The sequence below is a fragment of the Ranitomeya imitator genome, chromosome 1, assembly GCF_032444005.1.
Source record: "Ranitomeya imitator isolate aRanImi1 chromosome 1, aRanImi1.pri, whole genome shotgun sequence".
NCBI lineage: Eukaryota > Metazoa > Chordata > Amphibia > Anura > Dendrobatidae > Ranitomeya > Ranitomeya imitator.
Window position 1 is genome coordinate 690816726 of NC_091282.1, and position 27828 is coordinate 690844553.

Below are 27828 nucleotides of genomic sequence, written 5' to 3' on the forward strand. Positions count from 1 at the left end.
TTTTCCTGCTATGGTCACTGCATGTGAAGTTAACATTCAAAACATAAGCCATAAAGGTCAACTCTGGGATCCTCATCTATAAGGAGAATGGAGATTACAGATTTTTTTGGACTGTAAGGCCCAATTTTTAGCAAGAAAAAAAAACTTGCAAAAAACTCTACATCTTATAGTCCAGAGGCAGCTTCCTATAATGGAGGAAAACAATGACAGTGTCGATCATTGAAAGTACTATGCAGCAACACAACTCTCTCTCCTCCAGCCCAACGGTAATCAGTCTGATCGGTGCAGGGCAGGAGAGAAAGCTACCAGGACCTGCCTTCATTTAAGCTGTATGGATGCTGCAGGCCCTGAGTAGCTGAAGAACCTCTTATGTCATGTGATCAGTCACATGCCTGGAAGTAAAAAAGGGTTAATGTACATACATGGTTGTGTATGTGAGTGTATGTTGATGTATTATAATAATAATAATAATGTAGCAAAACTATGGTGCGTATGTAGCAGAGCTGTGTGTGTATGTAGCAGAGCGACTTGCAATTGTAGTTGCTGCAAAAGGAGGTTCTACAAAGTACTGACTTTAGGGGGGTGAATAGTAGTGATGAGCGAATATACTCGTTACTCGAGATTTCCCGAGCACGCTCAGGTGTCCAAGGATTTTTTAGGGATCGGAAATGTAGTTTTTGTAAGCTTGCGAGCAGGGCCCTCACTCCTCCTGGTATCTGTTTTGAACTGTATTTCTGTTATGATGTAATGTTTATTGTCTGTACAAGTCCCCTCTATAATTTGTAAAGCGCTGCGGAATATGTTGGCGCTATATAAATAAAATTATTATTATTATTATTATTATTTTTATTGCCACAGCTGAATGATTTACATCTGATAGTCAGCATAAGTTTGGAGCGCCCCCCAATAGGGCAATGGGGAACTCGGTACCGGGTCCTTCGGTTCTCAAGGGGGATGTCACGGTGGCTGACCCGGTTCGTGGCCCTAGGGTACGTCCATTGATAAATTGGGGAAAGGTCTTTAAAGGGATAGTGTTCGTGACGCCACCTGTGGTATTCAGTCAGGGTGACCGACGCTGCTTAGGGGTCCGCTGGGGTGATGTGATGGCAGCTAGATGGTATACCTTCCCACAGGTGAAGTATGTCCCCAGGGCTTCCCAGAGTGTAGTTGGTGGATGGTGTGAGGCGCAGTGAAGAACGAGGACACAAGGTTGCAGTCTCTTTACCTTTTTACTGAAGGCTTCAGCGTCCACAGTCCAGAGCACCAGATCACAGGGCAGGCAGAGTCCGGCCGGTCTGAAGGCAAATCCAGAGTCCCCTTATCCAGGTGGAAATCAGTAGCCATGCTCTAGCGCCTGAGTGTTGTAGTCCTTCCCTACTGAGCTTCTCGGTGAGGTCCTCACAACTATTGTAGATGTTAAGTCTCTTTCTCTCTGTCCCCCTGATGGTAAGGATAGGACAAACCCTGTTGTGAGTTCTGTTTTTGGGCTCCCTCTGGTGGTTACTGATGGTACTGGGTGATTTGTGTTCTGCTGTCTCTGGTGTCCACCTGTTCTATTAGGATTTGGGAGTTTCCTATTTAACCGGGCTTTCTTGTCATTTCCCCGCCGGCTATCAAGGTTATCAGAGTGTTTTGTTACCTCAGCTTCTGGCTTCAGTAATCTTCAGGACAAGCTAAGTTTTTGATTTTCTTGTTCCACGTTTTGCTTTATTTTTGTCTTGTCCAGCTTGCATGTAATTGTTTCTTTGCTGCTGGTTGCTCTAGTGGGCTGTAATTGCTCCTCATGTTCCATGAGTTGGAACATGAGTTCAAGTAATTACAGGATGGTTTTTTGAAGGGTTTTTTGCTGACCGCGCAGTTTACTTTTGTATCCTCTGCTATCTAGTTTTAGCGGGCCTCATTTTGCTGAATCTGTTTTCATACTGTGTATGTGCCTTCCTCTCATTTCACCGTCATTATATGTGGGGGGCTGCTATTTCTGTGGGGAATTTCTCTGGAGGCAAGAGAGGTCTGTGTTTCTTCTAATAGGGGAAGTTAGATCTTCGGCTGGTGCGAGACGTCTAGGATCAACGTAGGCACGTTCCCCGGCTATTGTTATTTGTGTGTTCAGGTTTAGGGTCGCGGTCAGCTCAGGTTCCATCACCCTAGAGCTCGTTGGTGCTTGTCCTTTTGTGATTCTCTGCCATTGGAATCATGACAAAACCCGTATGACTGATGGCCTGAGGCTTTTTACAGGGACCCTATCACGCCCCAGCCCCCACAAGTTGCCACCGTGCCTCCTGGGTATAAGGTCGAGCAGCCAACATGGAATTAACTGTCATGCCAGTCTCTGAAGTAAAGCATAGAGATCCTTACTACCTCGGTGTTCTGGCTACCGGAATCCTGCGCCTCAGAAAGGAGAAAGCCTTTTACAGGGCAGAACTCCTTCTGGTTACCTCTCTTTTTGCTATGACTTCGTTTCTCACCCGCTACAACACAATTCTCTTCGAGTCCTTTCGTAGGATGCTGCCGCACGTGGGGCAGGCGCAGCTTTGAGGCCTTCTATCTAGGCCTCTGACAGGATCCCACCCCTGTCAGGGACCACTCTGTCTGCAGCTCTTAGATGTTCCTCCTTTCCCCCTGTCTGCCTGACAGGTGCTGCCTGGGTGAAGCCCAGTCAGCTTCTGCCTAACCTCCTATCCAGCCCACCAGTTTTACCTAATTGTGAAGCGTGCCCTAATAGATAGGAGCATAGCTCCCCCTGGCGGACTGGAGTGTGAAGTGTGGTGTATGGTTTGTGATACCTGGTAAGAAGATTTCCTTTATTGCCATCAGATGTAACATCACTCCCCCCTAGAGGAGAATGATATTACTGCAACGACCAGGACCCTGGGGCGCTGCAAGTACATGTGGGGATTCCCTAGCAACCAGGCAACCCCCACAGGTAATCAAGATGGCTAACAGATGTAAATCATTCAGCTGCGGCAGTAAAAACTAAATTTCTGAGTACTAAAAAATACTCGGAGGACACCCGAGCGTGCTTGAGAAATCTCGAGTAACGAGTATATTCACTCATCACTAGTGAATAGTAAAGCACACTGAAGTTTTCAGTTATCTTGTCCTATTTGTTGTTTGCTTCACATTTAAAAGAAAACCAAATGTTCACAGTTGTAGGCATGTTATTTACATGAGCTGATGCAAACACTTAAAAAAAGAAAATTAAATTCCAGATTGTGAGATAGAAAAACAAAAAAATTGCCAAGGGGGTGAATGCTTTTGCAAGCCACTGTATGTGTTGTGCTTGCAACAGTGTTGTGTATGTGTGTGCTCTGCAGATATTGTACAAAATGTGCATGCAGTAAAGCAATGTGTGTACAATGCACATGCTGCGGAGGATCCCTGAATCTATTACCTCCTACTTTTCCCTACAGTATTAATATTGGTGATATTGACCTCTCCACTTCTTAACACCTCCAGGGAAGTCTTAATTAATGGCAGATATGTTTTCCTATTTTCTGCATTCTAAATCTGGCGTGTGTCTTATGTGCATGTTATAGTCCAAGATACATTGTAATGTTATCAGTGGGCTCTGGTACTTTAGTAAGATGAAACCCATAAGAATTTTCCAGGGCCAGTGTAGCTCTCATGCTTATTTTATGCCTTTGACTTTTTTTTTAATTAAACATGATGTAATTTTAATTATTAGCTTACAATATGCAGATTATGGACAAGGACATACAATTTTAAGTACTTTCTTTTGTGGTTTCTGCAGCACGGCGCCAAAAGAAGACACCAGAGAAGTCAACTGGCAATAAAGGTACAATGCAATAGTGAAAGCAGTAAATACTAGTGTCACTGTTCCGTGTCGTCTACTTGGCCATGTTGCCCTGTCCTGCTTTGGACTGCACCCATTTACGTAAGGCTTCATAAAGGGCCAGTGCTGCTGTCATCAACGCTCTGATGCCCTGGACTTTCTAAGGGACCCTCTGCCTTCTCTCGGGCACAGTGTGAAAAGGTCTATTAGCTTCCTTCTTTTCTGATAAAGTGTGTTGTCTCTTGATATTCCTCTTACTGACCCCCGCTAATGGTAATGACATTGTCTACCTATCTGCTCCTCACCCTCACCTTCGCCAGTCTATTATTTTCAACCCAACTCTACTTGCTTTGCTCTGTCCAACTATGATTTCTTGGAATTGACTTTTCATCTATGCCTTCTCCACGGAAATTCACCTGGGGATTTCCTGATATAAAATCCACACCAACTTACAAATGTTTGAGATGAAGACTCACAATCTCTTAGTTACCCTGTGGTTCCACGTCACCAGTTTATTGCTAAAACAGGAGCAAGGAGTGTTAGGCTATGTTCATACTTTGCTTTTTTGCAGTTTATTTCCTGCATCCCAAACCTGATCTATTTACAGTAAAAAGCTGCAGACATAAAGCAGCTTTTGCAAGCTTTTTTGTTTTGCTGCTTTTCTTGCAGCGTTGTTCAGGATCCCAAAGTTCAGCTTTGCTTCCACCATGCAAGCATGAACAATACAAGGTGTTCGACAACCAAAATAAGACAAAAAAGTATCTTTTAATGCAAACAGGGAGGACAAGCATATATATTGCTTAATTGTTAATAGAAAAGAAAATAGGATAGACAAATTCACTGATTTCTGCATTCATTCTAATTGGGAATATATGTTAAGAAAATGGGATAGACAAATCTACATTTTCTATTAACAAAAATAAAAACTAAAAATTGTATTAGGAAGGACTAGAGTCTATAAGGCTGTTCGCAGATTATGTTGAGTCGCTTTTTTTTTTTTCTAGATCTTAAAATATAGTGACTATTCTGAACAAAAAAGTTAATATGAGTGCATGAAAAAATACACACTTACAAATGTAAAAACAGCGGGGGAAGTTGAATTGGTTGGGTATTGTTTACCTAACACATTGGCAGTGCAGTGAATTGGTTGGGCATTGTTTACTTTAATGTATATCACTAATTTAGTTACACTGTACTAATACTAACAGCTATGGCCATGTGAGGACACCAAGACGTTTTGGTTTAAACTTGGGAAAAAATCACAAAAATAAATACTGTAAGTTATACATCCTGCTGTACCTGTAGTTCTTTTCACCAAAAACGCTGCAAAAACTGATGGTAATGTTTTTGCTGCTTTTTAGCACTTGCTCATTGCTTTTTATGGGTGTAGAAACGCTGCAAAAACTGATGGTAATGTTTTTGCTGCTTTTTAGCACTTGCTCATTGCTTTTTATGGGTGAAGAAACGCTGCAAAAACGCTGAAAGAATTGACATACCAGTAGTCTTTAAGGCAATAAAATAAAGTGGTCTTGTCTATTCTTTTCATGCTCCGTAACAACTATTTCTGATGTAATGGATGGAATAAAAATCATAATAGGCATTCTTCTGATCCAAATTTACTATTACTAGGCTTTCAGTAGCACCCTCTTGCTGCCCTGGACATAGAACCCCAAACACCCCTTTTGACAGTTTATATAGTGACACCATCAACAGTTAATATTTGCGACGTTGGCGCATCAGGAAGGATAGATGGCAAAGTCTGACTGTTGGGTTTTAAATAGGGGTAACACAACTCATTTTTATCCTGTGGTGGCACACAATATGGCAAGTCCCCCATTGTTGCTGAATTTGAGTCTTTCCACGCAGCTTTCTATTTAAGTCTAACTGCATGCAAGGCTTGCTCCTGAAGAGATGTGTACATGCAGGGCCGTATTTGCCACTAGGTACGTGCCTAGGGCGGGACGATGCAGGGGGACTGCACCTGAGCAAGTTTTTTTTTCTGTTTTCTTTTTAATTAAAGTCCTGGGTCACCACCTCCCTGCCCCCTTGAAGACGTCATACTCACCCTACTCCAGCGATGCCTGGTCTCAGCACCTGCAGCTCGTCCTGTGTGAGCGGTCACGTGGTAACGCTCATTAAGGTGATGAATATGGATGCATATTCATGACCTTAATGAGCAGTACCACGTGACCGCTCACACAGGAAGAAGGTGCTGCGCCGGGAAAGAGATGGAGGGATGTTCGGCGCGGTGTGGGAAAGGTATGACAGCCAGGTAGGACGGAGGGAGGATGAAGGAGGACGGGGAGCTGAGCCATGCAAGATGGGAGCGGGGAGCCGAGCCATGCATACAGGAGGGGAGTTGAGCCATGTATACAGGATGGGAGGGGGGTGAGATGAACCATGCATACAGGATGGGAGGGGGAGATGAGCCATGCATACAGGATGGGAAATGAGCCATGCATGCAGGATGGGAGGGGGGTGAGTGAGATGAGCCATGCATACAGGATGGGAGGGGGGTGAGTGAGATGAGTCATGCATAAAGGATGGGAGGGGGGAGATGAGCCATGCATACAGGATGGGAGGGGGGAGATGAGCCATGCATACAGGATGGGAGGGGGGAGATGAGCCATGCATATAAGATGGGAGGGAGGGAATTATACAGTATGGAGCATCATGTGTGGCCATTATACAGTATGGAGCATCATGTGGGGTCATCATACAGTATGGAGCATCATATGTGTCCATTATACAGTATTGAGCATCATGTGTGGCCATTATACAGTATTGAGCACTGTGTGGCCATTATACAGTATTGAGCATCATGTGGGGCCATTATACATGATGGAACACTGTGTGTCCATTATACAGTATGGAGCATCATGTGTGGCCATTATACAGTACTAGATTGTGGCCCGATTCTAACGCATCGGGTATTCTAGAATATGCATGTCCCCGTAGTATATGGACAATGATGATTCCAGAATTAGCGGCAGACTGTGCCCGTCGCTGATTGGTCGAGGCAACCTTTATGACATCATCGTCACCATGGCAACCATTATGACATCTACGTCGATACTGTGCCTGTCGCTGATTGGTCGAGGCGAATTCGCGGCAGACTGTGCCCGTCGCTGATTGGTCGAGGCAACCTTTATGACATCATCGTCGCCATGGCAACCATTATGACATCTACGTCGATACTGTGCCTGTCGCTGATTGGTCGCGGCGAATTCGCGGCAGACTGTGCCCGTCGCTGATTGGTCGAGGCAACCTTTATGACATCATCGTCGCCATGGCAACCATTATGACATCTACGTCGATACTGTGCCCGTCGCTGATTGGTCGAGGCCTGGCGGCCTCGACCAATCAGACGCGGGATGTCTACGTCCTTTATGACATCATCGTCGCTGTGCCCGTCGCTGATTGGTCGAGGCCTGGCGACCTTGACCAATCAGAGACGCGGGATTTCCAGGACAGACAGACAGACAGAAAGACACAGACGGAAAAACCCTTAGACAATTATATATATAGATAGAGCACTGTGTGGTCATTATACAGTATGGAGCACTGTGTGATCATTATACAGTATGGTGCACTGTGTGGTCATTATACAGTATGGAGCATCATGTGTGGCCATTATACAGTATTGAGCATCATGTGTGGCCATTATACAGTATAGAGAACTGTGTGGCCATTATACAGTATTGAGCATCTTGTGGGGCCATTAAACAGTATGGAACACTGTGTGGCCATTATACAGTATTGAGCATCATGTGGGGCCATTATACTGTATGCAGCATCATGTGGGGCCATTATTCAGTACTGAGCATCATGTGGGGTGGTTATACAGTATGGAGCACTGTGTGGCCATTTTTTTTGTTTATAATTATTGTTTATGAAACAGTGTGATCAGCAGTACTAAATGGGTGTGGTTGGGGTGTGGATATGGGTGTGACTAGTTGTGAAATGGGTGTGGTCAGAGGCATGGCCTAACATTTTTCCCTCTTTCCCTTCTTCAAAAGTTGGGAGGTATGATACCGCATTTGCCAGATCGCGGCAAGTGCCGCAAATGTCCGCAAATCCCATAGGGAATGAATGAGGCCGAACGCAAAGTTGCCGTAAGTGATCTGTTCCGTGGCAGATGCGGAAAAACTGCCGGATTTGCTGCAAAAGGCTACTTTCACATCAGCGATTTTTGACAAAGTCACTGCCGATAGTGTCATACTCACCAAAGGGGGAGGCAGCACTAAAAGTGCCTAGGGCAGCATAAACTCTAAATACGGCCCTGTGTACATGTGAGTGTTTTGTAGACTACATTTTAAAGCAATCTGTCAGAAAACTTTACCCTGTTCACCGCCACCCCAAACCATTAATATGATTGTGCCATCCTCTAAAGGATAATGCAGTTAATCCCTTTATGGCCACAAAGCTCTGTTTTACCAATGAGAAATCACTTTGAAGTTGTGTCTGGAAGCACATTGCGGAGTGATGATGCACTTTCATCACATGCTGTATTCCTGAATTAGCAGCACCCTCCCCTGGCTGACTGACAAGTCATTTGCTTTTGTACATGGCCACTGACCTGTCAATCAGCCAGGGGAGGGTGCTGATAGGCAGGAAATGACACATGAGGCACAGTGCCCAATCAACGCTGGGGTCACTGTCTCCGCCTTCAGACAATCTGAAAATGTAAAGGAAGTCCAGGGCTGCAGCTGATCCCTGGCTTCCTCTTTATTTTCAGTTTGTCCGAAGGTGGAGACAGTGACACAGTGCCGATTGGACGCCGGCGTCACATGTCCCTCGGGCAGAACGAGTGCCGACACCGTGGGGACTGCGCTGGCGTGGTAGGTAGGTACATAGGCTTTAGTATGTTATCGAGACCGAACATTAAGTTTAAGAAGGGGTTGTCCTAGTAGTGGACAACCGCTTTAATACATAATGAATCACTGTGACTGTTTTTTCTTGACCTTTTTGCCTACAGACTGCAAAGCAGAAATTGCCTTCCTCTTAGATGGCAGCAGCAATATTGGACAGCGTCGCTTCAACCTACAGAAGAACTTTATAGCTAAAGTAGCTGTTATGCTGGGGATTGGAACAGAAGGACCTCATATGGGAGTGGTACAGGCCAGGTAATATGGCATTAATATCACAGGTGAACTATATATTGGGTGTAGCCTTCACTGAAACATTTGTTTACTACATACAGCGGATGAAATAGTCAGTATTGAGCACGTCATCAATTATCTAAGCAAATGTATTTCTTAAAGGGAACCTGTCACCCTCAAAATCGAAGATGAGCTAAGCCCACCGGCATCAGGGGCTTATCTACAGCATTCTGGAATGCTGTAGATAAGCCCCCGATGTATCCTGAAAGGTAAGAAAAAGAGGTTAGATTATACTCACCTGGGGGGGCGGTCCGGTCCGATGGGCGTCGTGGTCCGGTCCGGGGCCTCCTATCTTCTTACGATGACGTCCTCTTCGTGTATTCACGCTGCGGCTCCGGCGCAGGCGTACTTTGTCTGTTCTGTTGAGGGGAGAGCAAAGTACTGCAGTGCGCAGGCACCAGGAAAGGTCAAAGAGTCCCAGCGCCTGCGCACTGCAGTACTTTGCTCTGCCCTCAACAGGGCAGACAAAGTACCCCTGCGCTGGAGCCACGGCAGGAAGACAAGAAGAGGACGTCATCGTAAGAAGATGGGAGGCCCCGGACCGCGACACCCATCGGATCGGACCGCCCCTGGGTGAGTATTATATAACCTCTTTTTCTCATCTTTCAGGATACATTGGGGGCTTATCTACAGCATTACAGAATGCTGTAGATAAGTCCCTGATGCTGGTGGGCTTAGCTCATCTTCGATTTTGGGGGCGACAGGTTCCCTTTAAGGTGCGATTGACATGAAATTCTCCCCAGATGTCGGAAACAACCCATCCAATCTACACAGGCAAATAAATCACCACAGAGGTCCATAAATTTTGTGTACTAATGGGAAATGACACGGAAAAAGTATTGAACACACAAAGAAAGAGAGGTACAAAAATCCATGGAAAGTCATGACACCAGCTGAAATCTATCAGTAATTAGAAAGCAATCCTGCCACTTACTGACAAATAATATCAGCTGGTTCAACTGATGGCCTATAAAAAGGTGTCTCATTACCAAGGTGTCACACAAGAGACATCTCGTGTCCCACTTGAGCTTGCAATGATCTAACTTCTTGTTCTCCATACCATCCTATAGTATTGTAGAATGTAGCTGAAATCATGGTGTTCTGTAAAGCTCACCCTGTAGCTGGTCTCCATAGGGATTCCAACATGGCAGCCATGGGGGCCTTCAGTAGGACCCCAACTGCTATGGCAACTCATTGGATCAGATTGTAACGGCAGGTGGGTGGGGGCGGATTGTGGATGCACAAACCAGTCCATCTCCCATTCTGCACCTCATATGCAGTGGCATTTAAGAGGTTAACAGCAGCCATTGCATCTTCTCTCCAGCTGGTGTGAATACAGACAGATGCCGGCTATGTAATGCAGCCGGCTTGTGCCGGTTATGGTGCATGCTCAGCTCTTAAACCCGCTCCATACACACAGGGCTGCCACTAGAAATTTCGGGGCCCCATACTGGCAAAATTTTCGGGGCCCCCTTGAGACTCCGCCCAGGCTCCACCCCAGCCCCGCCTCCAGGCTCCACCCCTCGAACTGTCCACAGTCCCACCGCTCTCTCTTGGAAAAACTCCACTTCTCACCAATCACACATTAACAGTTCCCATCACCAGATCACACATATAGCAGGCAGCTTTTGTTTTGGCCAAAAGATTTTTTAAGCCGCCACCATAACACGGTAGACACTTTTGGCCGGGCCCTACTCTGCTGTAACCTATTAAATATTTGTTAAAATATGCAATACAATTTAGGTATATTTTTATTTATTTTTCAATTTTTAAAATGCCCAATAATATCACATAGAAGGAACAAATACCACAACACCATGACCAGATGACATATTACCACCACAGTGATCGAATAATATCACATACAAGGAACAAATACCACAACACCATGACCAGACCACATATTACCACCACAGTGATCGAATAATATCACATACAAGGAACAAATACCACAACACCATGTCCAGACCACATATTACCACCACATAGTGACTGAATACTACAATTCTGATCAGTAATTTTTAAAAAGGCACCATACTATCACCATAAGTGCCATTATACACAGGAGATCTGTACTTAGTATGCAGTGTCTGTGTACAGATAATATAGTGATCACTAGTGAAATTATACACAGGAGCTCTGTATACAGTGTATAGTGTCAGTGTATAGGTAACACACTGACTCACCAGTGACGTCTCTAGGTGAAGTCCTTCATCTTTCATCCAGCACAGACCGCCATCATTTCATCCAGCCAGGACTTCTCTCTGCAGGAAATAACACAGTTATCTCGAGCTCCGCTTGCAGAACACATTACTTAATTTTTCACAACTTCTACATTACACCACATGAAGAAGGCGACATAGTATCACTCTATACAGTAACAGGACCGCCCCCCATTTAAAACAGTATACTCAAAAAATAAAATAAATACATCACTGCAGTAATAATATCCCTAAATTAGCCCCTATGGTATTAATAATATCACCCAGCCTGGCCCCGTGTGTCTCATTCCTGGCGTCAGCCAGATATTCTCCCATCCTGCCCTCATGAGTATCCATTCTGCCCCATATGATCTCCCTATCCTGCCCCATATGATCGCCCCATGTGATCTCTCCATCCTGCCCCATCTGTCTCCATCATATCCATCCTGCCCCATGATCCTCCACGATCTGTCTCCAATTCTGCCCCCAGTGTCTCCAATCATGCCCCATGTCTCCATTCTGCCCCCTATGTCTCCAACCATGCCCCCATGTCTGCAATCCTGACACTTGTCTCCAATCATGCCCCCTGTGTCTCCATTCTGCCCCATCTGTCTCCAGTCATGCCCCCATGTCTTTCATCCTACCCCGTGTCTCCAATCATGCCCCGTATCTCCATTCTGCCCCGTGTCTCGCATTCTGCCCCTGGGTCTCACAGTCTGCCCCTGTGTCCAGCATTCTGCACCTGTCACTGTGTCCAGCATTCTGCCCCTGTCACTGTGTCCAGCATTTCTGCCCCACTGTGTCCAGCATTCTGCCCCAATGTCCAGCATTCTGCCCCTGTCACTGTGTCCAGCATTCTGCCCCACTGTGTGTCCAGCATTCTGCCCCACTGTGTGTCCAGCATTCTGCCCCACTGTGTGTCCAGCATTCTGCCCCACTGTGTGTCCAGCATTCTGCCCCACTGTGTGTCCAGCATTCTGCCCCACTGTGTGTCCAGCATTCTGCCCCACTGTGTGTCCAGCATTCTGCCCCACTGTGTGTCCAGCATTCTGCCCCACTGTGTCCAGCATTTCTGCCCCTGTGTCCAGCATTTCTGCCCCTGTGTGTCCAGCATTCTGCCCCACTGTGTCCAGCATTCTGCCCCACTGTGTGTCCAGCATTTCTGCCCCTGTGTGTGTCCACCATTCTGTCCCACTGTGTCCAGCATTTCTGCCCCTGTGTCCAGCATTTTTGCCCCACTGTGTCCAGCATTTCTGCCCCACTGTGTCCAGCATTTCTGCCCCACTGTGTCCAGCATTTCTGCCCCTGTGTGTCCAGCATTCTGCCCCACTGTGTCCAGCATTCTGCCCCACTGTGTGTCCAGCATTTCTGCCCCTGTCTCCAGCATTCTGCCCCACTGTGTCCAGCATTCTGCCCCACTGTGTCCAGCATTTCTGCCCGTGTCCAGCATTTCTGCCCCTGTGTCCAGCATTTCTGCCCCTGTGTGTCCAGCATTCTGCCCCACTGTGTCCAGCATTCTGCCCCACTGTGTGTCCAGCATTTCTGCCCCTGTGTGTGTCCACCATTCTGTCCCACTGTGTCCAGCATTTCTGCCCCTGTGTCCAGCATTTTTGCCCCACTGTGTCCAGCATTTCTGCCCCACTGTGTCCAGCATTTCTGCCCCTGTGTGTCCAGCATTCTGCCCCACTGTGTCCAGCATTTCTGCCCCACTGTGTGTCCAGCATTTCTGCCCCTGTGTGTGTCCACCATTCTGTCCCACTGTGTCCAGCATTTCTGCCCCTGTGTCCAGCATTTCTGCCCCACTGTGTCCAGCATTTCTGCCCCACTGTGTCCAGCATCCTGCCCCCATTGTGTCCAGCATCCTGCCCCACTGTGTCCAGCATTTCTGCCCCACTGTGTCCAGCATTTCTGCCCCACTGTGTCCAGCATTTCTGCCCCACTGTGTCCAGCATTTCTGCCCCACTGTGTCCAGCATTTCTGCCCCACTGTGTCCAGCATTTCTGCCCCTGTGTGTCCACATTTCTGCCCCACTGTGTCCAGCATTCTGCCTCACTGTGTCCACCATTCTGCCCCACTGTGTCCGGCATTTCTGCCCCTGTGTCACTGTGTCCAGCATTCTGCCCCACTGTGTCCACCATTCTGCCCCTGTGTGTCCACCATTCTGTCCCACTGTGTCCAGCATTTCTGCCCCACTGTGTCCAGCATTTCTGCCCCACTGTGTCCAGCATTCTGCCCCACTGTGTCCGGCATTTCTGCCCCTGTGTGTCCAGCATTCTGCCCCACTGTGTCCACCATTCTGCCCCTGTGTGTCCACCATTCTGCCCCTGTGTGTCCACCATTCTGCCCCACTGTGTCCAGCATTTCTGCCCCTGTGTGTCCAGCATTCTGCCCCACTGTGTCCAGCATTCTGCCCCACTGTGTCCACCATTCTGCCCCTGTGTGTCCACCATTCTGCCCCTGTGTGTCCACCATTCTGCCCCTGTGTGTCCACCATTCTGCCCCACTGTGTCCACCATTCTGCCCCACTGTGTCCAGCATTTCTGCCCCTGTGTGTCCACCATTCTGCCCCACTGTGTCCACCATTCTGCCCCACTGTGTCCACCATTCTGCCCCACTGTGTCCAGCATTTCTGCCCCTGTGTGTCCACCATTCTGCCCCTGTGTGTCCAGCATTTCTGCCCCTGTGTGTCCATCATCCTGCCCCCCGGGCCCCCTGGATCGCAGCAGCTCTCAAAGAAAAAAAAAAAACACAACTTCTTACCTGGCCAAGCTCCAGCGCCGGGTGAAGCTCCCTCTCCAGGCTCCACACAGACGCACTCGCCGCCGGGCCCGGCGGCTGACAATGACGTCAGACGCCGGCGGCGGCGAGTGCGCACTGCGGCCCTATTCAGCCGCCAGCCTCAGACTGGCTGGCGGCTGTTAACTATTGACGTGCGGGCGCGGGCCCGCACGTCAATAGTGTGCCGCTGCCGCAGCGCCTGCAGGGGGGGCCCGGTGACCAGATGAGACGGGGCCCGATGCGGGCCCCCTCTGCTCACCGGGCCCCATACGCCAGTCACGGCTGTCATGCCCTGATGGCGGCCCTGCATACACAGGCACTCCATATAGGACGGACCAGTTATCATATGTTGAGCAGGGATTAATATGGAGTTGATCCCCACTTTGAAGCTGAAACAGTGCTGACTTTTAAGGTAAGTCTTTCTACAAGATTTTAGTAGTGACTGTGGGAATTTTTTCCCATTTATCCTGAAGATCCTTTCGTGATGTCAGACACTGGTGTTGGCCTTTTGAGCTGATGTTAAAGGGGTTGTCCATTCTTAAAGGGATTGTTCAAACCAAGTGCAGGTGCTTGGTGCAGCATGGTGGGGCCAGTCATTTACATACACCTACCCACCTGCTTGGATTCCATCTGCCTCTGCCCTTCTCTGGCTGTATGAAGCCACAGCTGTTAATCGAAGAAGGGGAGTGGAGATAGAGGGAAAACAAGCAGGTTGGAAGGTGGAAATAAATGATTGGCTGTGCCATTATGCACCCAGTGGTGGGTCTTGGTTTCAACAAATAAACAGTCACTCTGTGCTGACAAAGTCCCTTTAAGCTACAAGTCTGCCAGACCAGACACCCCCTTTAATACCAGCGTAGGTTTGACTCCATAGTCAGCAGAGCATTGGTGACATTTATGCACTTTGCATCCTTAGGACTCGAGTGAAGACATTGAGCAAACTGAGTTGCTGCAACAGTGACTTCCTATCCGTGTCAATGGGACGAACTGAAAAACCCTAAAATAATGATTAAAAAGTGCATCCTAATATTTTTATCCACAAAAGTGTAATTCTGCGTTTTCTTTATCTTACCTAGTGAGCAACCAAAGACAGAGTTCTATCTGAAAAATTTCACCTCTGCAAAAGATGTGGTGTTTGCAGTAAAGGAGATCAGCTTCAGAGGAGGAAACTCCAACATAGGTAATAATGCATGAAATGGGAGAAGACATAAAACGGGAAAAATGTTAGTCTCAGGGATTTCCTTTTCACCTAGAGCATGATTGGAAATGATATGTTAGCAGATGAGAAATATTACATAGCCTCTAGCTATATACTGGGGGCCACACTGAGGAACGGTTACAGGATTTGGGAATGTTTAGCCTGCAAAAAAGAAGACTGAGAGGAGACTTAATAGCTGTCTACAAATATCTCAAGGGCTGTCACAGTGTAGAAGGATCATCTTTATTGTCATTTGCACAAGGAAAGACTAGAAGCAATGGGATGAAACTGAATGGGAGGAGACACAGATTAGATATTAGAAAAACTTTTTGACAGGGTGATCAATGAGTGGAACAGGCTGTCACGGGAGGCGGCGAGTTCTCCTTCAATGGAAGTCTTCAAACAGAGGCTGGACAGACATTTGTCTGCGATGATTTAGTGAATCCTGCTTTGAGCAGGGGGTTGGACCAGATGACCCAGGAGGTCCCTTTCAACTCTACCATTCTATGATTCTATGGCTACTTAATCTGAGAGCAGCATGTTGTATGGTCAAAGACCCCAATTCCAATGAAGTGCCATTTACTAGACTGCTTGCTGTAGTTTTTATAAAATAACTGATTTATTAGGAGAAGATTATCACTAGAGGACTAGTAACCCTGCTTTTATGTAGTTGTACATATGCATGAGCTCAGTACAACCCCGCCCCCACCACTGATTGGCAGCTTTCTGCCTATGAACAGTGTACACAGAAAGCTGCCAATCAGTGGTGAGGGATGGGTTACACAGAGCTCATTCAGAGAACTGCTATATCAGCAGCAGCAGCAGATAAAACAGGGATTTTATCAAAACAGCCCAGTAATTTACACATCGCTGGAATCTAGGTCTCTACCTTTACATTATACTGCTCTAAGGTGGGGTAGCAAAAACTTGGTGACAGATTCCCTTTAATTATCTGCAGGTTGACATAAGTTCTAAAAGTATTCTGTGCAGTTGATAATGATAAATATTATTTTCTGATGAATTTTCATTTCTTTTTTTTAAAGGAAAAGCAGTGAAACACACTGCCCAAAGCTTCTTCACCAATGCAAATGGAGTACGGAAAGGAATCCCAAAAGTCATGGTTGTGTTTATAGATGGTTGGCCCTCTGACAACATCGAAGAGGCGGGCATGATAGCCCGTGAATATGGCATTAATGTCTTCATTGTCTCTGTGGCTCCTCCAGCTCCAGAAGAGCTTGGAATGGTGCAGGATGTGGCATTTATAGATAAGGTAATCCGGTACAGATGCCTACAGAGCTATGCGCTAAACGGACTGCCCTAACGCAATGTGAACCTAGCCTTAAGGTCATGCCACAGTATCTCAATCGGATTAAGGTCAGGGCTTTGACTAGGCCACGCCAAAGTCTTAATTTTTTTTTTAAGCCATCCAGATGGGGACTTTCTGGTGTGTTTTGGATCATTGTCCTGCTGCATAACCTGCATTGTGCCGAACAGATGGATTTTTTTGTAGACAGCAGGATTAATGGTTCCATTTACCACAGCAAGTCTTCCTGGTCCTGAAGCAGCAAAACAGCCCCAGACCATTACAATTCAACCATCGTATTTTACTGTTGGTATAATATCTCTTTTGCTGTGTTACTTCTACGCCAGATGTAATGGAATATACACCTTCTAAAAAGTTCAACTTTTGTCTAGTCCGTCCACAGAGAATTTTCCCAAAAGTCTTGGGGATCATCAAGATGTTTTCTGGCAAAACGGGGATGAGTCTTTATGTTCTTATTGCTCAGCAGCAGTTTTTGTCTTGACCTCTGCCATGCAGGCCACTTTTGCCCAGTCTCTATCTTATGGTGGAGTCATGAACATTGACCTTAACTGAGGCAAGTGAGACCTGCAGTTCCTTGAATGTTGTTGTGGGGTCTTTTGTGACCTCTTAGATGAGTCATCACTGGCTCTGGGGGTAATTTTGGTTCGCCAGCCACATCTGTGAAGGTTTACCACAGTTCCATGTTTTCGTCATTTGTGATTAATAGCTCTCACTGTGTTTCACTGGAGTCCCAAAGCACTAGTAGTGAGTTTATTACCTTTTCCAGACTGATAAATCTAAATGACTGTTTCTCATTTGTTCCACAATTTCTTTGGATTGCGGCATGATATCTAGCTTTTGAGGATCTTTTTGTCTACTTCACTTTGTCAGGCAGGTCCTATTTAAGTGCTTTCTTGATTGAGAAGAACAGGTGTAGCAGTAATCAGGCCTATGAGTGGCTAGGGAATTTGAACTCTGCTTCCCAAAGATCGGATAAACCACATTAATTTATGTTTTAAGGAGGGGACAAACACTTTTTCACACAGGTCCCTGTAGGTTTAGATTTCCTTTTTTGTGTTTTCTAGAGTTATCTTTGTCTAATATTTAAATTTGTTTGGTGATCTGAAGCATTTAAAGTGTGACAAACGAGCAAAAGAATAGGAAATCAGGGATTGGGGTAAACACTTTTTCACACAACTGTATATCTTCTGCATATCAATGTCATAAATATATGCCTCTTATTGTACCCATATATAAAAAATATACTCAATAATATGATTCACAGAGGCACATTATAATTTGAGATCACAGTTTTTGGGTATCTTTTTTCAATGTGCCCCCTGAATATCAAATGCCACCAAAATATTCTCTATAAATAAGAAATATGTACAAAATATGCTTCACAAGCTTTCCCCTGAATAAAAAAATTCATACAATATGCCACCTATATAAAAATAAAATCACTACAGTATGCCCCCTACATTAAAAAAAACCCCACAGATAAATCCATAGAAGGGCTGTGTTTGCATGTTGCTTTTCACGGGTTCTGCAACTGTTATTTAAAAATCTGGGATCTTGTTTTACTATTAAATCCCGTTGCCTTATTTTTTGCAGGCTGTCTGCAAGAACAACAGTTTTTTCTCCTTCCACATGCAAAACTGGTTTGGCACTGCAAAGTTTGCAAAGCCTCTGGCCCAGAAGTTGTGCACACATGAGCAGCTTTTCTGCAGCAAGACCTGTTACAACTCCGTCAATATAGCTTTCCTGATTGATGGCTCTAGTAGCGTTGGCGACCAAAACTTCCGTCTCATGTTGGAATTCATGAGTAACATTGTACGTTCATTTGAAGTCTCTGATGTGGGGGCAAAAGTGGCTGCAATCCAGTTCACCTATGATCAACGCTTAGAGTTCAGTCTGAACGATTACCCCAACAAGGATGACGTCTTAAAAGCAATCTACAATATCCGATACATGAGCGGAGGCACTGCCACTGGGGACGCCATCAATTTTGCTGTACGTAACGTATTCCAGCCGACCAAGGATGGGCACAACAAAAACTTCTTGGTTATTATAACAGATGGGCAGTCGTACGATGACGTCAGGGGTCCAGCCATCACAGCACAAAGATCAGGTAACTGGTTTTCAATGTGGTAATGCAATGTGCTTTTCTATAGGCAGTGTCCAAAAAATAATGTAAGGGTATGTTCACATGCAGTCCTTTTCCGGTGGTCAAAAATGTCCAAAGCATAATATGCTTTGGCAATCACTCCTTTTCTCTTGAGTTTTGTCAACCAGAAGTACTTTTTTACTATAGTTTTGCTCAATTCATTAGTGTTTTTTTTATGTTTATTTAGCTCCTTCCCAGTGGAACATGTCAGAATAGTGTACATGTTACTTCTTTTAAACTCTTAGCAACTTTAGAAAGCCTGAAGCTTTTCAATGAACCTCAAAAGCCAAAACATATGAACAGCGAGTCATTTTTGCATACCACATTTTTTATGCTGAACTGGACACAGCATGTAATAATGGCTGCAGAATGGAATGAAAAGTTTTAATTTTGTTTTAATTTCATCTCTCAACAGTGGATATATTAGCAATCAAATATTTGGCACTTAATGAGTTAACTTTAGTTAAGTCCAGGTTGGAGTTGTCTCGAGACCGCATGGACCAGGGATCATCCCACTGAATTCCCACTCTCCTTTCCCGTGGGCATAATACTACTCAGACAACACAGGATGATGATAAAGCAGTGTGGCAATCATTTATTGAGGCACCAGCAAACAATAACATAGAACAGTTCCAGCAAGTATCCATGATGGTACACATTATAGAGAGACTCACTCTTCCACTGGCTCACCGGGATTAGAGCAGCTGTAACTTCAGAGCTTCCAGGGCCAACAATCCCCTCCTGTCCCACGCACAGAGAGGAAGTAACGACAAGCTTAGGAAGCTGACCGTCCATTGAGATGCAAGGTCTGGTAACCACAGAGGGTCACAACCTGGCTTCATCCGAACATCTCCATGGAGCCAGGTGACCAGTGGGTCCCATTCCTGGCTTTCACAAACGTATCCATGGGTCTCTAGTGACCGGTGGGTCCAAATCCTGACTACCCCAAATGTATGCATGGGTTCACTGATCGTCAATGGGGCAGATCTGTATTCTTTCAGCCGGGGCTATGGTGCCCTAAGCAGACATCTTGTAAAATGACAAATCTGTGTCCCTTGTGATGGAGCCATGAGGTCTTGTAAAGAGTCTCTGGTTCTTTGGCTGTCTGGGTGTCCTGTTACAGAGCCATATATCCCCTTGTAAAGTTCAAAACTATTCCTCAAGCCATCATTCATGGGTAAAGAAGAAGGGTTGATGAGATTAATTCGCATTGTTTGATTATTTAATCTATTTGCATAGTTTCTCCTCCTCTGTTTTGCAAGTCAACAAACTGGCTGGCCGGGATAATGTGTAATCAACATATCAGCAAACATCATTGTTCAAATATCCTAGATGACAGAGACGAAGGGTAACAGCACAATATGTTACAACAAACGTCAACTTAAAAGTCAATATTACAGGCTTATAGGAACAAAGGTCTGTCTTTTCTTGACCAACCAAAGAACAAACACAAATTCAAAAGTCAACTTATAGATAACAATCTATTCCTCCTGGCTTACTGAAAATAGATGTGTGGTTAATAAGTGTCATCACAGTGAGGACATCCAGAGAGAAATTAAAAAAAAGAATGGTGAAAATAAGATGGCAAGGGGGCTAGAACACAATTGTAGAAAAGCAGGAGAAAGCTGAAAAAAAACAAAAGGGGGAATAATCTGGTAGAGACACGTAATAGTTGGGATAATTCCACTTAGATAAGGGAGAGAACCGCAAAGGCAGAAGGGAAGGGAGTGGAGAGGTGAAGGATAAGGAAAAATGGTAAAGAATTATATCAAACTTATAGTGTGAAGGAAAGAGCAAGTGCATGAGCTCCGCGATCAGCAGGTTCAATACAGAAAGAGAGAGAAAAGCAATAATATGAGGAAAAGTGTACTTTTGTGGGGAAAAAGTGGGTAAATTGGAGAAAGAGGGGATTGTATAAAAATGAGCAAAAGAAAGATTGTAAAAGGATGCATAATGGAAAAAAAATTGAACAGAAAATTGAAAGAATAAATAGTGCTTTAAAAAAATGTTAAAATAATAACTAGTTGAAAAAGGGGGGGATAAGAGCTGCAGTTATATGAGAAGGGGAACAACAAGTTGTGGCATCAAGGGGTAAAAAGGGAATAAACTACTGGCATATCTAGAGTATAATGAAATAAATAAAGTGCAAGTACCATCGATAAAAAAAAAACATATAGGCAAACAGGTTAAATCTATTAATAGGATTAACAAATCAATTTAACTGAATTCATAAGCTATTCAACAGGGACTGTTTGAGAATTAAGATTTGGATATATGATAAAAAGGGACTATATGCAAAAAATATTAAATACTGTACATGTACGCACACACATATACTGTATGTATGTATGTATATATATATATATATATATATATATATATATATATATATATATAGTACAGACCAAAAGTTTGGACACACACCTTCTCATTTAAAGATTTTTCTGTATTTTCATGACTATGAAAATTGTACATTCACACTGAAGGCATCAAAACTATGAATTAACACATGTGGAATTATATACTTAACAAAAAAGTGTGAAACAACTGAAATTATGTCTCATATTCTAGGTTCTTCAAAGTAGCCACCTTTTGCCTTGATGATTGCTTTGCACACTCTTGGCATTCTCGTGATGAGCTTCAAGAGGTAGTCACCGGGAACGGTTTTCCAACAATCTTGAAGGAGTTCCCAGAGATGCTTAGCACTTGGTTGGCCCTTTTGCCTTCACTCTGCGGTCCAGCTCACCCCAAACGATCTTGATTGGATTCAGGTCTGGTGGCTGAGGAGGCCAGGTCATCTGGCGTAGCACCCCATCACTCTCCTTCGTGGTCAAATAGCCCTTACACAGCCTGGAGGGGTGTTTGGGGTCATTGTCCTGTTGAAAAATAAATGATGGTTCAACTAAACGCAAACCGGATGGAATAGCATGCCGCTGCAAGATGCTGTGGTAGCCATGCTGGTTTAGTATGCCTTCAATTTTGAATAAATCCCCAACACTGTCACCAGCAAAGCACCCCCACACCATCACACCTCCTCCTCCATGCTTCACGGTGGGAACCAGGCATGTAGAGTCCATCCATTCACCTTTTCTGCGTCGCACAAAGACACGGTGGTTGGAACCAAAGATCTCAAATTTGGACTCATCAGACCAAAGTACAGATTTCCACTGGTCTAATGTCCATTCCTTGTGTTCTTTAGCCCAAACAAGTCTCTTCTGCTTGTTGCCTGTCCTTAACAGTGATTTACAAGACCTAGCCGCTATTTTACCACGAAGGCCTGCTGCACAAAGTCTCCTCTTAACAGTTGTTGTAGAGATGTCTGCTGCTAGAACTCTGGGTGGCATTGACCTGGTCTCTAATCTGAGCTGCTGTTAACCTGCGATTTCTGAGGATGGTGACTCGGATAAACTTATCCTCAGAAGCAGAGGTGACTCTTGGTCTTCCTTTCCTGGGGCGGTCCTCACGTGAGCCAGTTTCTTTGTAGGGCTTGATGGTTTTTGCCACTGCACTTGGGGACATTTTCAAAGTTTTCCCAATTTTTTGGACTAACTGACTTTTATTTCTTAAAGTAGTGATGGCCACTAATTTTTCTTTATTTAGCTGCTTTTTTCTTGCCATAATACAAATTCTAACAGTCTATTCAGTAGGACTATCAGCTGTGTATCCACCAGACTTCTGCACAACACAACTGATGGTCCCAACACCATTTATAAGGCAAGAAATCCCACTTATTAAACCTGACAGGGCACACCTGTGAAGTGAAAACCATTCCCGGTGACTACCTCTTGAAGCTCATCAAGAGAATGCCAAGAGTGTGCAAAGCAGTCATCAAAGCAAAAGGTGGTTATTTTGAAGAACCTAGAATATAAGACATAATTTCAGTTGTTTCACACTTTTTTGTTAAGTATATAATTCCACATGTGTTAATACATAGTTTTGATGCCTTCAGTGTGAATGTACATGAAAATACAGAAAAATCTTTAAATGAGAAGGTGTGTCCAAACTTTTGGTCTGTACTGTATGTATATATATATATATATATATATATATATATATATATATATATATATATATATATATATATAAATATTAATTATGTAAAATAAGGGGCAGGTCAGCGAGGGATCAGTGACCTGTAAGACGCCATACAGATGAATAGCTAATCAGAGCACCAGATAAAGACACCTCCCCACAGGCCGCTTCAGAGAACCTGCATATTATTAACTCAAGGCTGAAAATAAAGATTAAACAACCACCACAAGACAGATTTCATCACTAGGTATCATTGCAATCAGTATAACGGAGCCAGCCTGACATTGTCTGTAGGTTACTGAGCACAATCGTGCTGAAAGATTCACTTTAACCCAGAGATATAAAACTTGATTGGTTTCATACCTGGCGTACCAGTTTTTGTGGCACCTTTGTTGGCGTATTTAAATAGATTTTTGGGGTAAAAAATACTGCAGCAAAATTTTACTGTATACTATATATAACAATTTATTGAAAAATCTACACATGCAATGCTTTGAAAGTTTGTGAGGTTTCTTCTTGGTTATTTTTGGATGGGATTAACAGAAATATATATAATTCCACACGTGTCAATTCATAGTTTTGATGCCTTCAGTGTGAATGTAGTTTTCATAGTCATGAAAATACAGAAAAATCTTTAAATGAGAATGTCTGTCCTAACTTTTGGTCTGTACTGTAAATATATATATATATATATATATATATATATATATATTTATTGTAACAATTTTCATAAAAAAACAGAGACATGAATAGAAATGTTTTACATTTTTTAACTGAAAGGGGAGCAACACCATAGTGCTACGTTTATACAGAGTCACAAAAGTTGAACTTGATGGACCTAAATCTTTTTTCCAATCTATGCAACTCTGAAAAGCTCATGTTGATGATCAGCCAGAAAATCTGATCTGGAAGACCCTCACCATTAGGGCAGTCTCACACGTCCAGATATTTCCGGTACCGGAAAAATCGGTACCGGAATTATCCGTGTCCGTGTGCCGGTGCGTTTCTGTGGCACATCAGTGTGGCACACGTGCGGCACACGTGTGCCGCCCGTGTGCCCACTGGGTACCACACGCACCGTGCCGGAGACAGCGCTAAAGTTTAGCGCTGTCCCCGGCATCGTGCTGAAGCCCCATTCATATCTTCCCTGCAGCAGCGTTTGCTGTAGAGAAGATATGAATATTAGTGTGTAAAATAAATATCCAGGTCCCCCCCCCACCCCCTGTGCGCCCCCACCGCTGTGATTAAAATACTCACCTAGCTTCCGGATCCCTAGCAGCGCCCTGTCCTGGCCGCACATTGTACTGTATGAGCGGTCACGTGGGGCCACTCATTTACAGTAATGAATATGCGGCTCCACCCCTTTGGGAGGTGGAGCCGCATATTCATGATCGTAATCGGCGGCCCCACGTGACCGCATACAGGAGAAGATACGGCCAGGAGAGGAAACAGCGCTGGCGAGGGAGCGAGCCGGGTGAGTATTTTCAGAACTGCTGGGGGTGCACAGGAAGTGGGAGGGGGGCACATAGATCTTTAAAACACACTTATTCATATCTTCTCTAGAGCAAACGCTGCTGCAGGGAAGATATGAATCGCGGCTTCAGCACCAGTGGGGGGGGGGGCAGTGCTTACTGTAGCGCTGTCTCCTGCACGGCACACGGACTGCACACGGACAATGTGGGTCCATGTAATAAGTGCGCTCCCACGAACACTGACATGTCTCCGTGTTTGGCACACGGAGACACGGTCCGCAAAAAATCAATGACATCTGAACAGATGCATTGATTTTTATGTGTCTACGTGTGTCAGTGGCTCCGGTACGTGAGGAAACTGTCACCTCACGTACCGGAGACACTGACGTGTGAAACCGGCCTTAAGTAGAGTTGCTTCTTATTAAAAGGAAGCTGCATTCACTGATCATCCGCCACATTGTATACACTAGTATTGTTTCTAACCTGCATATCGTCTTCTCTTTCTATGTTCCTGCAGGAGTAACAGTGTATTCTGTGGGAGTTGCATGGGCGCCTTTAGAAGACCTGAAGGATATGGCATCAGAGCCCAAGAACTCACACACCTTCTTCACCAGAGAATTCCCCGGCCTGGAGCAAATCTATTCCAGCATTATTCGTGGGATCTGTAGGGATTACCTGGATTCGCAGAAGTGAAATCATGAGGCCAAACATCTCCCTAGAGAGAATTGTTAAAAAGGCAGCTTTACACATTTTAGCGGAAAAGGTGATATGTAGAGATATCAGGAAAGCTGGCATCATTTGTAAAATGTTAACTATCTTTCTAGGCTTTCATTAAGACCTTTGCATATATGACGGCAACTACACAATAAAAGGTAGGTTGACACAATCCACTCACTGTTCTTGCTTAGGCAGTATTCACACAGCCATTCACACAGGGACATCGTTCTCATAGGAAAGGTTCCCTTACTTCTGCTCTGATGGGCTGAGATCCTGGCTCGGACACAATGTAGAGGAATATGGCCGCGTGAATACAGATTATACACCAATTATCTGATCAGCCTCCCGCCGTATATACCTGCACACACGTTATAGAGGTAGGTTTATTGAATGCACTATTGTGTACTACACAGTTTCTGTCTCCAGTGTATCGACGTGGCCGGTTAGTGTTGCTATGCAGTGGTATATGCATATACATATGTATGCCTCAACAGTGAAAAAGTCATAAATTGTGAAAATCACAGGATGGATAGACATGTTCAATCCGGAAATAATGAAAAAAAATGGAAACAAATTTTTCAAAACATCTTGATTCATTGAGTATGAGCTCCATGCACAGAAATCCTTCTTTTCAGAGATAACAACAGCTCAGCATCACATTGACCATGCTCGGGTGTCTTCAGGGTGCTCAAATAATATGTTCGAGTCCCCTCTGCTGCACGTCTCCCAGCTGTTTGACAGCCAGAACACATGTATAGATTACCTAACAAACCGGCAATCCCTGCATGTGTTGCCGCTGTCGAACAGCTACGAGCCGCGGAGACTCCAACGTATTATTTCAGCACATCGAAGACACTCTGTTAGCACCCAAGCATGCTCGGATAACACCTTATCTGAGCACGTTCGCCCATTGCTAGTTAATGAGCAGCATGCATGGTATAAACGTGCTAACATGGCCTGCAGCGACTCTGGCCTTGGCACCCATTAGGTACATCTGGGAAGTCGGCAATTGCAAAGGTAGCTGCCAGCAGGGGATCTTGAGGATGTGCCCAAGTGCATTCATCGTGGCAGAATATTCCTCAGACAATCATTAATGAACTCACTGATAGCAGACAAGGTGTGTAAGTATGGAGATTTCTGCTCATACTGAATAAATCGAGATGTTTTAAAAGCAGAGGATGTTTCCATTTTTACACCCTTTGCATCAGTCCTGATTTCCTTAGGCTGGTTTCACACTTGCATATGGCAGAGCTGCGGAGAGCTGCGTAGTTCCTCCATTAAGCCCCGCCCACTGATGCACCTCTTCCATTCAGCTCCGCCTACGTCAGCATGCGTCCTGCATCCTATCTTTAACATTGGGTACTCAGGCCATGCCAATGTACGCGGATGCCTCCACATGCGTCATTTTGACGCTGCGCCAAACTGCGCAGAATGCAACATGTTGCATTTTGTTGCGGTCGGCGCAGCGTCAAAACAATGCATGTGGAGGCATCTGCATACATTGGCATGGCCTGAGTACCCAATGTTAAAGATAGGATGCAGGACGCATGCCGATGTAGGCGGAGCTGAATGGAAGAGGTGCAGCAGTGGGCGGGGCTTAACTACACAGTCCTCCGCACCTCTGCTCAACACAAGTGTGAAACCAGCCTTACTTGTGTGTACATGCATGTATAATTGCATAGCAAAACTAATAGATATAGAGTAAAAATAACCAATTTAAATCAGAATAGGCAAAATAATATACCCCAATAAAAATCCAAGACAAAACACATATATAGCAGCACTATTCACAGTAATCCAGCGAACATGTGGTACAGCAATCTGCCAGGGCTCTCTTACAAAATAAATACAATTTTCAGACATATACTGTACAGCTAAGAACAGCCAAATCGTCTGCAAATATTTAATGCACAAGATTTGATAAATGTTATAGGAACCTTTGTGTCTGCAATATAAAAATCAAACACTAGGTGGCAGCAATGTCCTAGCGTAGCTTCAATGGAAGCACATAGTGTTGAGGAAGTTCACACATGCAAGAATGAAAGGCCACAAAACCAATATGCAGGAACAAAAAAAAACACATTTCAAATTTGTCATTTTTTCAAATGTTTACATATTTTTCAAACATTACTTTGCCCCCCCCCCTAAAAAAAAAACCTGAAAACAAAAGTATTTACGAGGATTGTGTTAAACCAATGAATCACCCAGATTCCTATAATTACTACAAGTATCCACAGTGTTCAGTATTTATGGGAAGACATACCTGTATAGTACATTTACTTGTGTATATATATTTATACGTTTGAGTGATAACTGAAGATTGATGTAGTAGACCAAGCATGTAACGTTACATCAATAAATGCCTTGGCTATTGATTCCTTTCCGATTATTCCTAAAACTGGCTTCAAAAATGTGGCTACAAGGTACACATAAATTGGCCAATTTATGCGCTAAACTTTCTACATTTTTCATATTTCTAGTGCAGTAATGCAATTCAATTTTCATGTGTCATGTTTGCAGGTTTTGGCGCCACGGTGTGCTGCCTTATTTATTTGACTATTCCTAAAACTGGTGCCGGCCATTAGTTGATTATAGTGTTGTCCATCTTGGCACAAAATGTAAAGGGGCATTAGAGGAAAAACCCAAACCTATGATAATACACAAATAAGGAACACATTTTATTATTATTATTTACTTCCTAGCATGCACAAGATTTTCTTTTGGACAAGAGTCTTGGAATTTAGTAATTTACGCAGCATTATTTTTATGGGATTTTGGGAACCTTTAAACAGATCTGGCACAATTTACAGGGACTATCAGCACATAATGACTGGTCAAACAAAGTACAGGCACTCAGTGCAGCATGGTGGAGGCAATTATTTATATACACCTTCCCTACTGCTTCTTTGCCTTCTATTCCCAACTCCATCTACTTTGATTGACAGCTCTGGCTTCATACAGACAGAGAGGGGAGGTGCAGTAATTGCACAGTGATAAAACTTTTG

At 44.5% G+C, this 27828-nt stretch overlaps 1 protein-coding gene across 2 annotated transcripts in view; it reads left to right on the forward strand.

Annotated features, from left to right (window-relative positions):
• The window catches only part of COCH (cochlin), a 90852-nt gene extending 63654 nt beyond the window's left edge, over positions 1 to 27198 (forward strand). For both annotated transcript variants that reach the window (XM_069730285.1, XM_069730276.1), the window contains exons 7-12: positions 3752 to 3796; positions 8772 to 8919; positions 15011 to 15114; positions 16176 to 16402; positions 18050 to 18566; positions 24624 to 27198. In XM_069730285.1, the coding sequence (XP_069586386.1) occupies positions 3752 to 3796; positions 8772 to 8919; positions 15011 to 15114; positions 16176 to 16402; positions 18050 to 18566; positions 24624 to 24799 (1217 nt within the window). In that variant the 3' untranslated portion in view covers positions 24800 to 27198. The remainder of the gene's footprint in view (positions 1 to 3751; positions 3797 to 8771; positions 8920 to 15010; positions 15115 to 16175; positions 16403 to 18049; positions 18567 to 24623) is intronic.
• The last annotated feature ends 630 nt before the right edge of the window (positions 27199 to 27828 follow it).